At 37.0% G+C, this 13,380-nt stretch overlaps 1 protein-coding gene across 1 annotated transcript in view; it reads right to left on the bottom strand.

The window, feature by feature from the left end:
• Positions 1 to 13,380, bottom strand: part of Ckap5 (cytoskeleton associated protein 5) — a 92,202-nt gene that overhangs the window by 68,517 nt on the left and 10,305 nt on the right. Inside the window, exons 2-4 of the mRNA XM_021192754.2 lie at positions 8,452 to 8,545; positions 6,738 to 6,931; positions 4,433 to 4,639 (exon numbers count right to left, since the gene is read on the bottom strand). Coding sequence (XP_021048413.1) covers positions 4,433 to 4,639; positions 6,738 to 6,931; positions 8,452 to 8,508 — 458 coding nt within the window. The 5' untranslated portion in view covers positions 8,509 to 8,545. The remainder of the gene's footprint in view (positions 1 to 4,432; positions 4,640 to 6,737; positions 6,932 to 8,451; positions 8,546 to 13,380) is intronic.

Below are 13,380 nucleotides of genomic sequence, written 5' to 3'. Positions count from 1 at the left end.
TTTGAGGTTTAAAAAGCTGACACAAAGTCTCTTTCACCCCAGTCTCTCTCCATGCCTGCCTTCGGCCTTGCTCCTCACCATGATGATCATGGGCTCACCATTTAAAACTATAAGCAAGTCCCCATTTTATGCTTTCTTTTTTTTGTTATTTTGTCTTTTTTTTTTTTTTTCCCAGAGCTGAGGACCGAACCCAGGGTCTTGCGCTCTACCACTGAGCTAAATCCCCAACCCCGCTTTTTTTTTTTTAATTTCCTTTTTTAAAAAGAAAAAAAGTTTATTTACTTATTTTATGTATATGAATATACTGTAGCTATACAGATGGTTGTGAGTCTTCGTGTGGTTGCTGGTAATTGAATTTAGGACCTGTGCTCGCTCCAGTCGGCCCTGCCTACTCTAGTCAACCCATCTTGCTCCGGCCCAAAGATTTATTTATTATTATTAATAAGTACACTGTAGCTGTCTTCAAACAGAAGAAGGCATCAGATCTCATTACAGATGGTTATGAGCCACTATGTGGTTGCTGGGATTTGAACTCAGGGCCTTCAGAAGAACAGTCAGTGTTCATAACAGCTGAGCCATCTCTCAGCCCAATGCTTTCTTTTATAAGTTGCCTTGGTCATGGTGTCTCTTTACGATAGGAAAGTAACTCAGACAACCCCTTATCAATTTAGCTATTTTTGATTCAGTTTTTTTCCAAAGAGAAAACCTCTGCATTCTGACTTATTATTTTGTAAAATAGGATATTTAACTTACAGCAACTGTCAGTTTATATGGTTCCTAATTGACCAATATTAGCGTTGAGATACAGTGTTGCTACATAGTACAGGCTAGCCTCAATTTCATGATCTTCCGATCTCAGCTTCCCGAGTGATATGATCACAGACATGAACCAACATGCAAGTTTTAGTATTAACTTTCTGGTCTTGTTAACATTTCTGAACAGCAAATTCTAGGACAGTAAGGATTCAGTTATAAAGTACTGAATTTCAGAATCAGTAGGACATAAATACATTTGGGGGCTTTAGTTCTTTTAGTTTTTAAGAAATGGTCTCATTCTGAAGCCTAGGGAACATTTGGTGATTCTCCTGTCTCAGTATCCAAAGTGCTAGGATTTCAGGTGATTGTACTTACTACAATCAGTTAAAATATACTATTAACTCATGTGTGTAAAGTTATTTCACTTGAACAATTGTAAAAAAATTGCTCAACAAGAACTATAAAAGAGATGAAGCAAGACCACATGGAAAAAAGATACATTAAATAATACCAATTCCAACTTTGATAGTAAACATGGTAGAAAAGATAGGGATCTTACTTAGCACACACTTGTAATTTTAGAACTTGAGAGGAGGAGGACCAGCAGTTCATGGTCACCTCAGCTACATAGCAAGTTTCAAGACAGAAATTACCTGAGTCCTTGATCAAAACACTGAAAATGGATGAATTAATGAACAAATGAATGAGAAATTTAAAAGCAAGATAGTTTCTAGAATTCTGTTTTGGAATGATAGAATGTTTTTTGCCTCTTAAAGCTGTCAACGATAGTAACTTTAGGAGACTATGACACCAAAAATTGAGAGGTTTAGCCTCTAAGTCCTAAAGAGCTACTTTACATTCTGAAATGCTTTAGGGGAAAAAAAAAAAAATTACCAAGGTAAACTACAGATCATCATGAATAAGGACAAGGCTGGAGGTAGAAATATTCCATGGAAGAATGCTTTCCTAGAACATTAGAGGCCCTGGATTTTTCCTAGGCACTGAAAATAAATAATGACTATATAGACACCATAGATAATGACTGCATAAAAAAGATAAACGTTATTCTTTTCCTATCCTTATTCTCCTAGTCAGTTTAAAAGTAAGATTTCTACAGTATATAACAGTCTGAAGTAGAAATTCTTAAAGGCGGAAAAATTCCAGTATGATATTTATTTTATTAAGATTAGAATAGGGGCCGAGCGTGGTGGCGCACGCCTTTAATCCCAGCACTCGGGAGGCAGAGGCAGGCGGATTTCTGAGTTTTGAGGCCAGCCTGGTCTACAGAGTGAGTTCCAGGACAGCCAGGACTATAAAGAGAAATCCTGTCTCAAAAAAAAAAAAAAAAAAAAAAAAAAAAAAAAAAAAAAAAAAAAAAAAAAAAAAAAAAAAAAAAAAAAAAAAAAAACTATCTAAAATAAAATAAAAATAATAAAAAGAATAGAATAAATAGGGGGACTAGAGATATGGCTTAGCAATTAAGAGCCCTTACTATCTTGAAGAGGACCTGGGTTCTTACGTTAAATTCTCAGTAACCACACATTGGTTCACAACCATCAATAACTCCAGTTCTGGAGTATCTGACCCCCTCTTCTGACCTTTGTAGGCACGAAGCATGCACATAGTACAAATACATGCAGGAAAAACACATAAAAAATTTAGAACAGAACAAATCTACGGATACAAGCAGAGTCTGTAAATTTATTAAATTTCCTTTTCTATCTATCTATCTATCTATTTAAAAGAATATTTTTGAGCACACTATGGAGGATAGGCTGGCATTATCTAGATTAGTGCTTGTGGTCTAATCTGATAAATTTCTAAATGGCAAAAATAAGACAATTTTTACTATAAAGACACATACTGCCAGGTACAGTGGCGCATGCCTGTCCTACCTAGAGACAGAGGTAGAAGGAATGCCATGAGTCTGAGACAAGCTTGGGCTACAGGGAGAGACCCTGTCTCAAAAACAAAGCAAAGCTAAAGGAAAAAACTCCATGTACTTATTATACCCTAAAAGATTAGAAAGAAAGAAACTTTGACTGGGACAGCAAGCTGGCTCAGTGGGATGGAAGCACTTGTCTGCCCCGAGGACTGACTCCTTAAGATTTTCTATGGAGCTCTCTCTACAGGTGTGCTCTGGCGCTCTTGTACCACACTCCACTCATGCATCAGATAACGTGCAATAATAAAACAATTAAACAAGGACACTTTTATCACACAAAAGTCTAGATAAAAGCCAAACTTTTCAAAGAGTATTAGAAATCAGACAAAAGAGAACAAAAATCAAAAATCGGGGGGTGGGGATGGGGGTGGTTTAGGGAACTTTCAGGATAGCATTTGAAATGTAAATGAAGAAAATATCTAATAAAAAAAGGAGAACAAAAATCAAGGATAGCTCAACAAAATTCAAGAATGATGATACTTTCACATAAAATATGTTAAGACACTGTCTCCAAGATGTGAGTCATAAACCAAAAGAATGGTCCCCATCTAAGACTTCATTAGTGCTTCTTTCTTTCCTCCTTTCTGTATTTTTTTAATATGTAGGAGTGCTCTGTCTGCACGTATACCTATATGCTAGGTATAGGGGTATCAGATCCCTTTTTAGGAGATGGTCATGCTGCTGAGAATAGAACTCAGGACCTCTGGAAAAACAGCCAGTATTCTTAACCATGGAGTCATCTCACAAGCCCTCATTAGTGCCTACTTTCTAAGGTAGGTAACAATGGACAACTAGAGAAAGGAGATGGGATTTAAGAATTGCCTAGATTGAGCCGGGCGTGGTGGCGCACGCCTTTAATCCCAGTACTCGGGAGGCAGAGGCAGGAGAATTTCTGAGTTCGAGGTCAGCCTGGTCTACAGAGTGAGTTCCAGGACAGCCAAGGCTACACAGAGAAACCCTGACTCGAAAAACCATAAAAAAGAAAAAAAAAAAGAATTGCCTAGATTTGGGATATAGCTAAGTGGCAAACTGCTTGCCCTCCAACTGGAAGGAGGATCTAGAGTCTACTTAATCAGAATTACTGGTTTAACAAAGTCAGAGCTCGGCCGGGCACGGTGGTGCACGCCTTTAATCCCTGCACTTGGGAGGCAGAGGCAGGCGAGTTCAAGGTCAGCCTGGTCTACAGAGTGAGTTCCAGGGCAGCCAGGGCTACACAGAGAAACCCTGTCTCGAAAAAGCAAAAAAAAAAAAAAAAAAAAAACACAAAGCTCTCTACCAAACCTTAGCAACTTGTCCCTCAAGGACAGTGCATATATAAAGAACTTCAGTGTTCAGTAAGAATTCTAGGACTAAAGATATAACATATACAAGTTATTATATTTATTATACCAAACCAAATATAGAACAAGTTTCTGAACAAAATTTTGCTTTAGCCAAAATACTGTGTCTTTAGCTAAGAAGAGAAAACAGTGCGCGCGCATGTGCACACACACACAATATATATATATATATATATATATTACACACACTCACACATAATTTTACAAAAAAGAGCTATTCTCATATAGAATAGAAATGTTCCCTGCTCACCTTCAGTAGAAAGGAATTTAGAGAAAATAACCAAACAACAAGCTTGAAGGATGGCATCAGAAGTTTAACAATCCCCATTTCTGTTTAAACACAGAACCCAGATTCACTAAGCATACTTAAGAGAACTACCTAAAGTCTCACCTTAAGGCTTTCCGCAGTGTCTCTATACAGGCCACTATGATCTTGGGGTTCTTGTTATCCAGGCCCTTTAGAAGCTCTTCTTGTACAGACTCTCCTTTTTCAATCTCAACATACATGAGGCAAATCTCTATGCCCAGTTCCTTGGCTTTGGCTTTAGGTTGGTTGAAGACTTTACTTACAACACCTGATACAACTTCTCCTGTTGTTCTGTAAATACACCAAATACACACACACACACACACACACACACACACACACACACACACACACACACACACACAAACGGATATGTAAGTAAAAAGAGATAAACCCTAGACACACTTCACTATAATTTCAGCTTATAAGTAGAAAATTCAAATAGGGAATTGTCCTTGAATATTCTTTGCAGACCTTCTTTAGGGTGTGTGCATGTGTACCTGTCTTACATGTGAGAATGCAAACATACACTTTATAAAGGATTGCAGAATGGAAAATTTTTGAAATAAGTTATTTAAGACATTTTTAGGACAAGAGAATTTATTCACACAATGGGGGGCACATATTTTTAATAAGGAAAGACTCAACTTCTTAGCAGAAACTTATAGTAATAACTTTGCCTTGTAAATTAAATAAAACTCCTAATTATGGGAGCTAGAGGAACCAAATATGTTAGAGCTACAGGTAGTATTTGCCCCCCCAAAAGCTTCTAATATGAGAAGAATTTGTCAAAATTCTTTTTTTTTAATCAAAATACGGCAAAAGTTTCTGATATGCAAAGAAAAATGAAATAAAAACAATTCTTTCATTAATATTGGTTATAACTAACCAAACTGTCTAACTGAAGATGTTCACTTGCATGATCTTTGAAGTAAAACCTATTTCTTGTATAATTAACAGCCTCAGATTTTGTGTGTGGAATTTCTTTTTCATCAATGACATAAATAAAGACTAAGAAAAATCAAGTTAATAAAGTATAGGAAAGTGAGTGAATGGAAACTTCTATCATGTATAGTTGGAGTCAAATAGGCTAGAAAACATGCTAGAATTCATTACCCCTTGAGATCTTGGAAGTTAAATGGTGATATGTTTTAAGAGAAGTTTTTCATAATGCCCACTTGTTTTCAGTGAGGCTCTTACACTTCCTTACAGTAACTACTTCTACAAGCATAGTTAGTGGTTTAAATATGCTAGGCCCATGGTAAGTGGCATCATTAGAAGGTATGGCCTATTGAAGGAAGTGTGTCACCATATAGGTGGGCTTTGAGGTTCTATGCTCAGTCTCCAACCAGTATGGAATCAGAGACAGACTACTTCCGTCTTCAGAGCAAGATGTAGAACTCTCAGCTTCTCCAGCACCATGCCTGCCTTCCTGCCTGATGCCATGCTTCCTACCGTGATGATAATGGATTGAACCTCTGAAACTGTAAGCCACCCCCAATTAAATGTTTACCTTTTTATGAGTTGCCTTGGTGTAGTGGCTATTCCTGGTTGTCAACTTGACTATATTTGAAATGAACTACAATCCAGAATTGGAAGGCTCACCAGTGAACCTAATCTGGAGACTGGGAGATAGAAGTTTCTGATCTGGATCTTGGTATGGAGATCTTGAGACACAGTGGTGATTGAATCCAGAAGATTAAGACAGGGAGATCTCCGAGTCCAAGGTCATCATTAAAGGTGTGGTGGCACACACCTTTAATCTGGGCTACACCTTCTGCTGGGGACCATATAAGGACATTGGAAGAAGGGAGTCTGGCTCTCACTCTTTCGCCTTCTTGCCGTGTGGGACTCAGCAACTGCTAGATCCTTGGACTTCCATTCACAGCTACTACTGAACCATTGTTGGGATTTGGACTGCAGACTGTAAGTCATCAATAAATTCCTTTACTATATAGAGACTATCTGCAAGTTCTGTGACTCTAGAGAACCCTGACTAATACACTTGGTAATGGTGTCTCTTTGCAGCAATGAAACTCTAACTAGGACACTAAGATTACTTTAAGTTTTGAATAATTCTCATCTGAAATACTCAAAAGGCAAAAGGGACAGCTAGAAGCCTTAGCATGTAAAGATGCTTGTTGCCAAGCCAGAGGTCAAAAGTTCATCCTATGGGATGGAAAAGAACTAATTCCCACAAGTTGTTCTGACTTCCACATGTACCCAAACACACAGAAACAGATCATCATTCCACGTTAGAGATTTCATGTACCATTAGACTAATTAAAGACAATGTTCTAAATCTGTGACAGAGGCTCTAAGTACACATAAACTTATCTGTGTAGCATTACAGAGATGTTTACGGAATTCTAGGAAAGAAACTACTCACTTTCCTGCAACATGAGCATTTTCAACATAGACAAGTGCAGCTTCTAGTCCTTTCAATTGAACCACTGCATTGGAATCAGTGACAAATTTTTTGATTAATCCTAAGTATTTGGACCATTCTGGACTCTTTTCATCTTTTATTTTCTGGAAGATTTTCAGGGCTTCTTCATACCCACTTAATCTTGCTTTCCATAGCTAAAACAAAATTAGTATTTTGAAACAAGGTTAATGATATTATTCAGTAATAATCTGTAGAAATAAAAGAATATCCCATATCAGAAAATTTGAACAAAATACCCCATAACATGAAAAAAGAAAAAAGGTTAAGAAATTTTGACAATTTTCAAAAAATAAGTAGTCAATGAACAATTTATTTTGTTGTTTTGAAACAGGGACAATCTCTGTCCTGGAACTCACTATGCAGATTTACCTGTTCTCAGAGACCCACACTCCTCCCTTGTGCTGGGATCAAAGGCCGGTGCCACCCATGCACCACTTCAATAAAAAAAAGAATATTTTGCCAAAGCTACTTAAATATTCACAGCACAGGACTGAAGAGATGGCTCAGCGGTTAAGAGCACTGACTGCTCTTCCAAAGGTCCTGAGTTCAAATCTCAACAACCACATGGTTCCTCAAGACCATCCGTAATGAGACCTGACGCCCTCTTCTGGTGTCTCTGAAGACAGCTACAGTGCACTTACATATAATAATAAATCTTAAAAAAAAAAAATCTAGCCGGGCATGGTGGCGCATGCCTTTAATCCCAGCACTTGGGAGGCAGAGGCAGGCAGATTTCTGAGTTCGAGACCAGCCTGGTCTACAAAGTGAGTTCCAGGACAGCCAGGGCTATACAGAAAAACCCTATCTTGAAAAACAAAAAACAAACAAACAAATCTAAAAACTGTTTCTGTAAAAAAAAGTAAAAAAAAGAAAAATTTAAAAAATTTCACAGCAGGGCCACAGAGGCAGCTCAGTGGGTTAGGGAGCTTGCTGAGTATAAGCCTGATGATCTTGGTTTGACTCCTGCATTCATCTCATAGTTAACAGAACCTTTTTAAAGTTGTCCTGACTTCTATATAGAGAAATTCTGTCTCAAAACAAAACAAAACCCCAAACAAAAATGGGAATATAGCTAATCTGTGGATTTTAAGTAGACATTTGTAACAAAGGAAATGGAATTCTCAACTCAACTACCTGGTAGAAATTTGCTTTAAAAATGGATACGCGTGGTAAATTATACCTCTAATTCCAGCACTCAGGAAACTGAGGCAGGAAAACTGTCTTAGCTACATAGCCAGGCTCTGTCTCTAAATTAAATAAATAAATTTAAATAAAAATAAAAAACCCCACAGGTATAGTTAGGGAAAATGAAACCAATTGAAAAAGATAACCACTAAATAATGGTATGAATCAGAAATTAACTACTAGCTTAAAATTATCCATAATTAACAGACGGCTAGTCTAAGAGGATAGATACTGGAATATATATATCATATAAATCTGAGAATCTAAAAAAATGCTGGACATCAAGAGCCAAACCAGAATATAACTGCAAATGCAAAAAGCACTTTCCATAAAATAATGAATTTGCTAATGAAATAGCTACCCAACTTGTCATTTTAAAGATACACTTTTCTTCTTCACAAATACACTTTTCTTTTCTAGTATAACTGCTGATAAAACAAGTTAATGACAATAACATTTAAGTTCTTACCTTGTGTTCACATTTCTGATCAACTGGTAATTTCAACCACTCACTGTCATCTCCCATTGTGCTTCTAGTTTTCTCTTGGAGTTAAAAGTAGTTCCTAGCCAGATAAAAGTAGGTAATACTCATTAACTCTAGTAACCAAATAGTCTCTTATGACAAAAATGACTTTAGTTATAAAATCATGCAGGTATAAATAAGAGTTAAAAAGTCCATTTTTTGCCAGGCAGTGGTGGCATATGCTTTTAATCCCAGCACTCGGGAGGCAGAGACAGGCAGATTTCTGAGTTCGAGGCCAGCCTGGTCTACAGAGTGAGTTCCAGGACAGCCAGGGCTACATAGCTACACAGAGAAACCCTGTCTCGAAAAACAAAACAAAACAAAACCCAAACAAACAAACAAACAAAAACCAAAAAAGTCCATTCTTTGATCACATGCCTACTACTTAATTTCATTCCTTTTGTTTTGTTTTATTTTGTTGTTTTTTGAGACTATGGTTCTGGCTGTCCTCAAATTCACAGATATGCCTGCCTTTGCCTCTTATGTGCTAAAATTAAAGGTGTGTGCCATAACTAGGTAATAGGACATCTTAATTAGAAAAAAAAAATGGGAGGAGGAGGCAGAAGGATCAATACATTAACATCGGTCTTACCTACATTTAGTGAATTTGTGGGCAGCCTGGGTTACATAAGACACTGTCTCAAAAAGAACATTATATTTTTTTAAAGAGACATATAATACATAACAAAGAATAAAACAAGGAAATGAGCTACTTGGCCCTTAAGAGAATATTGGAAACCAAAGTATCAACCTCCCCCTACCATATCAACAGCTTTGGCATATTTCTATTTGTTTACTAGAAAACAAAACAAAACTTCAGATATAATCAATAGCTCTAAAAAGCTATCTTTTTATAAAAGAAATCTTCATCCACAAAAGAAGTCTACATTAGCAAATAGAGACCTTTGTTTATCTTCACAGGTCCTCTGCTCTGCTCTAAAACAGGACACTGGAATTTCTCACAGATCAGGCTAGAGCTCGACACTATGCACAGATGTCACCTATTCTTTAGGACAGTTTCTCTGACTTTATCTGAACGAAACAGAAAGCCTTACCAGACTAAACTGTTTTTCAAAAACTACTCAATAGAAGTCTTGAAAGTATTGTCTAGGAGAAAGTACATAATTTCATTATCTTTTTGAGTTCACTCCTTGTTCTTTCATTCCTCTTACTCCTACTCTCCCTTAAGAAACAAGAAAAAAAAAGGCTACCCAACTGCCTCTATAAACTACTTATGTTACATACTCTCAAGTGGCATCCGTTACTTTGTAGTCTGGATTCTTAAAATTATTGTTGCTTTCTTGTATTAAAAAAGAGGCCTGCTTCATAATAAATCAGGTACAAAAATAATGAGCACAAACACTTCTTTATATGTGTGCTCTTCGTGTTTGTCTTCTTTCATAGCTGCTATAGAAGGCAAATGCCACTAATTAATTTTTTTCAATAATTTTAACTTAATTTTTTTTTATGTTTGCAGAGTCAGTTCTTTCCTGATACCTTTAGACTCAAACTCCAGGTTGTTGGGCATGTGGTGGGTGCCAAGAGTTTTACCCACTGTGTCAGCTTGCCAGTTCTTAATGTTTTTTTTTTCCCCTTTCCTTTTCCTTCCTTCTATCTGCCTGTTTCTGTCTGTCTGTCTCTCTCTATGAGACAGGAACTTGCTATGTGTAATTGCCCAAGAAGAGTTTGAACTCACGATTTCTTCTGCTTTAGCCTCCTAAGTGTGGTCATTACAGGCATGAGTCACCGATTAAGATTCAAAGTTCTAGAATTTCTAACTCATACAACAAAAATATACATGCATTGTGTGTATGAGTTATGAAGCATCACAGTAAAATTAACAAAACTGACAAATTGTATGCTGGAGAGATGATTCAGCAACTCAAAAGTACTTGTTGCTCTTCCAAAAGAAGAGTTTTATTGCCAACACCCACATGGTAGTTTACAACTATGTTACAGGGGATCTGACACTTTCTTTTTTTCTTTTCTTTTCTTTATTTTTTTTTAAGTTAACCTCATTTTTTTTTTTTTTTTAAGATTTATTTATTATATGTAAGTACACTGTAGTTGTCTTCAGACACTCCAGAAGAGGGCATCAGATCTTGTTACAGATGGTTATGAGCCATCATGTGGTTGCTGGGATTTGAACTTCGGACCTTCGGAAGAGCAGTCGGGTGCTCTTACCCACTGAGCCATCTCACCAGCCCGATCTGACACTTTCTGATGCACAAGCTCACATAGCTAAAATAATATCTAACAACAACAACAAACCTGGTATGTTAGATAGGCACAGTGGTATACTTCTGTATTCCAGCATTTGAGAAGCTGAGGCAAAACATGCCAGTTTGAGCCCAACTAATGAGTTAACCTTAGCTCTATGTCAAGACCCTCAAAAAAGCAAACAAACAAACACACAAAAAATCTGATGTAAACCTACCATGCAACCAACAAACTGCAATACTACTGGCATTTCCACCCTCTTCTTTTGCCCACAAAAAACACTTCCTTAAACAATGCTTAAATCTGTCTTTTGTTTGTTTGAGACAGGATCTCTCTGTCCTGAAACTTACTATGTAGAGTACTTAAAGGCATGAACCACCATGCCCAGCTTAAATCTATGTCATAATCAGAATTTTCTTCTTTTGAGAGATGGTCTCATAAATCATGTATCTCTGACTAGCAGGCCTTAAACTCACAGAAATCCTCCTACCTATTTCCCAAGTGCTGGCATTAAAGGCATATACCACTATGCCCTGGCTCAATGATATCCTATGGTCATCTGAATAAAGGTTATCACATAGAGTGTAGTTTTACTATATGAGTTACTATTTCAATCACCATTTTGTTTGTAAAATTTATATATGTTAGTTAAATTGTGATTCAAAGGTTAGAGGTATAGCTCAGTATTGGGAGTGCTTGTCTAGCCTGTGTGGGCCCTGTGTTCTTCACAGTATAGTTCAGTCATGTGCTTGTCTACAAACTCAACTCTCAATAAACAGACAAGTAAATAAACATTTAGAAACTTGTGTAGCATCAATTCTAACTTTTTTTATTGTAGTAATTTTACTTAACAAGGGTTAAGTATAAATTCAACAAGGAAAGATATATAATGAGGCTGAAGTAATCAAGGTCAGACTTTGAATGGCCTTCTAAGCAAATATTAAGCAATTTAGGTATCAGTTCAAAAGTAACAGGAGACTTTGAAGGGCTGTTAGAAAATTACATTTGCTATCAAATTTATATGTTTCTTTTTCTCAGCCAGTGGTTTGTTTTTCAACTTACTTACTGACTACCAGACTGATGCTGATTGCAATGCTAGAGATTAAACTCAGGGCCTCTAGGTCAGAGCTTTACTAAGCTCCAGTCCCAGTCAAACTTGTATTTTTTGTTTTCTTTTAAAATTTTATTTATTTATTATCTGTAAGTACACTGTAGCTGTCTTCAGACACACCAGAAGAAGGCGTCAGATCTCATTATGGATGGTTGTGAGCCACCATGCGGTTGCTGGGATTTGAACTTAGGACCTTCAGAACAGTCGTCAGTGAGCCATCTCACCAGCCCCCCAAACTTGTATTTTTCAAAGAGGGTCTGAGATGGGACTTGGTGGGTAGAAAGCTTGCATATAGTACACACAAAGTCTTGGAGTCTGTCCCTGAACTGCACAATCCCAGATGGTAAACCTGCGATTCAGAAGGCAGAGGCAGAAAGATCAGAATATCAAGGTCATCATCAGGTACATAAGCAGTTGCAGGTCAGCCTAGGATGAATGAACTCCTGACTCAAAAACAAAAGTAATCAAAAAAACCATATAACACATATGTAAATCCGTGCACAGAATGACTTGAAAAACAGAAAAGCAATCAGAAGGCCATGAAGAATTTAAATTAAAGACAATGGTACCCTGGACCTAAGAGAAAAGTCATGTTCTAAGTGCTCGAATATTCCTTTACTAAGTTCATGATAAAGGATTGAAGAAGGATTTTAGACAAGCTGAGTTAAGATGTACATTAGGGGGCTGGTGAAGTGGCTCAGTGGGTAAGAGCACCGGACTGCTCTTCCGAAGGTCTGGAGTTCAAATCCCAGCAACCACATGGTGGCTCATAACCATCCGTAACAAGATCTGACACCCTCTTCTGGAGTATCTGAAGACAGCTACAGTGTACTTACATATAATAAATAAATAAATCTAAAAAGAAAAAAAAAAAAGATGTACATTAGACAAGTGTTGATGTAGGTAGCAGTTGGGAACTCAAGTCTGGAGCATCAAGGAGACATATGATGTGTCAATAAACATATTGACAAAAGAATAGATAACAGCACTGAAGGAGAGTAGTGCATAGTGAGAAAACCAAGGATAGGGTTTAGATTAAGTTAGCATGTAATAGAACAGGCAGAGAGCTTGGGTAATATTGTATGCTTATACTTCCAGGACTCAGAAGGGAGAAGCAGGGGAATAAGTTGAGGCTATAGTACCATATTCTAACAAAGAAAAAGAATAACTCTCTAGTTCCAACAACAACAAAAAGTTACAGTTTACCATGCACAGTGCCTGTCTAGCACACACACAACCTGCCAATAAACACTAGCTAGGGAAAGAAAAAAAAAAAAAATACTCATCACGCAAGTAGTAATTCAGGAAATTTTAATTTTAGTTCCTGAGAAAATTTTTATGATTTGCTATTTTATCTTGGAATATACATTGTTTAAACAATATTTTTTTCAAAGCCACTACAGACTTGGAGAAAGGCCAGGGATAAGTTAGTTAGCAACATACGTGGAAAAGTATAATAATAATATTCTACCATTATTGGGTGGATTATATGAGTTAGTTTAGATAAAATTCTTGGAGGTAGATACTCAGAATCTACTAAGGGA

Source organism: Mus pahari, chromosome 3 (assembly GCF_900095145.1).
Source record: "Mus pahari chromosome 3, PAHARI_EIJ_v1.1, whole genome shotgun sequence".
NCBI lineage: Eukaryota > Metazoa > Chordata > Mammalia > Rodentia > Muridae > Mus > Mus pahari.
The sequence above is the reverse complement of the archived record's forward strand: the minus strand, read 5'-3'. Positions and strand labels throughout refer to the sequence as shown.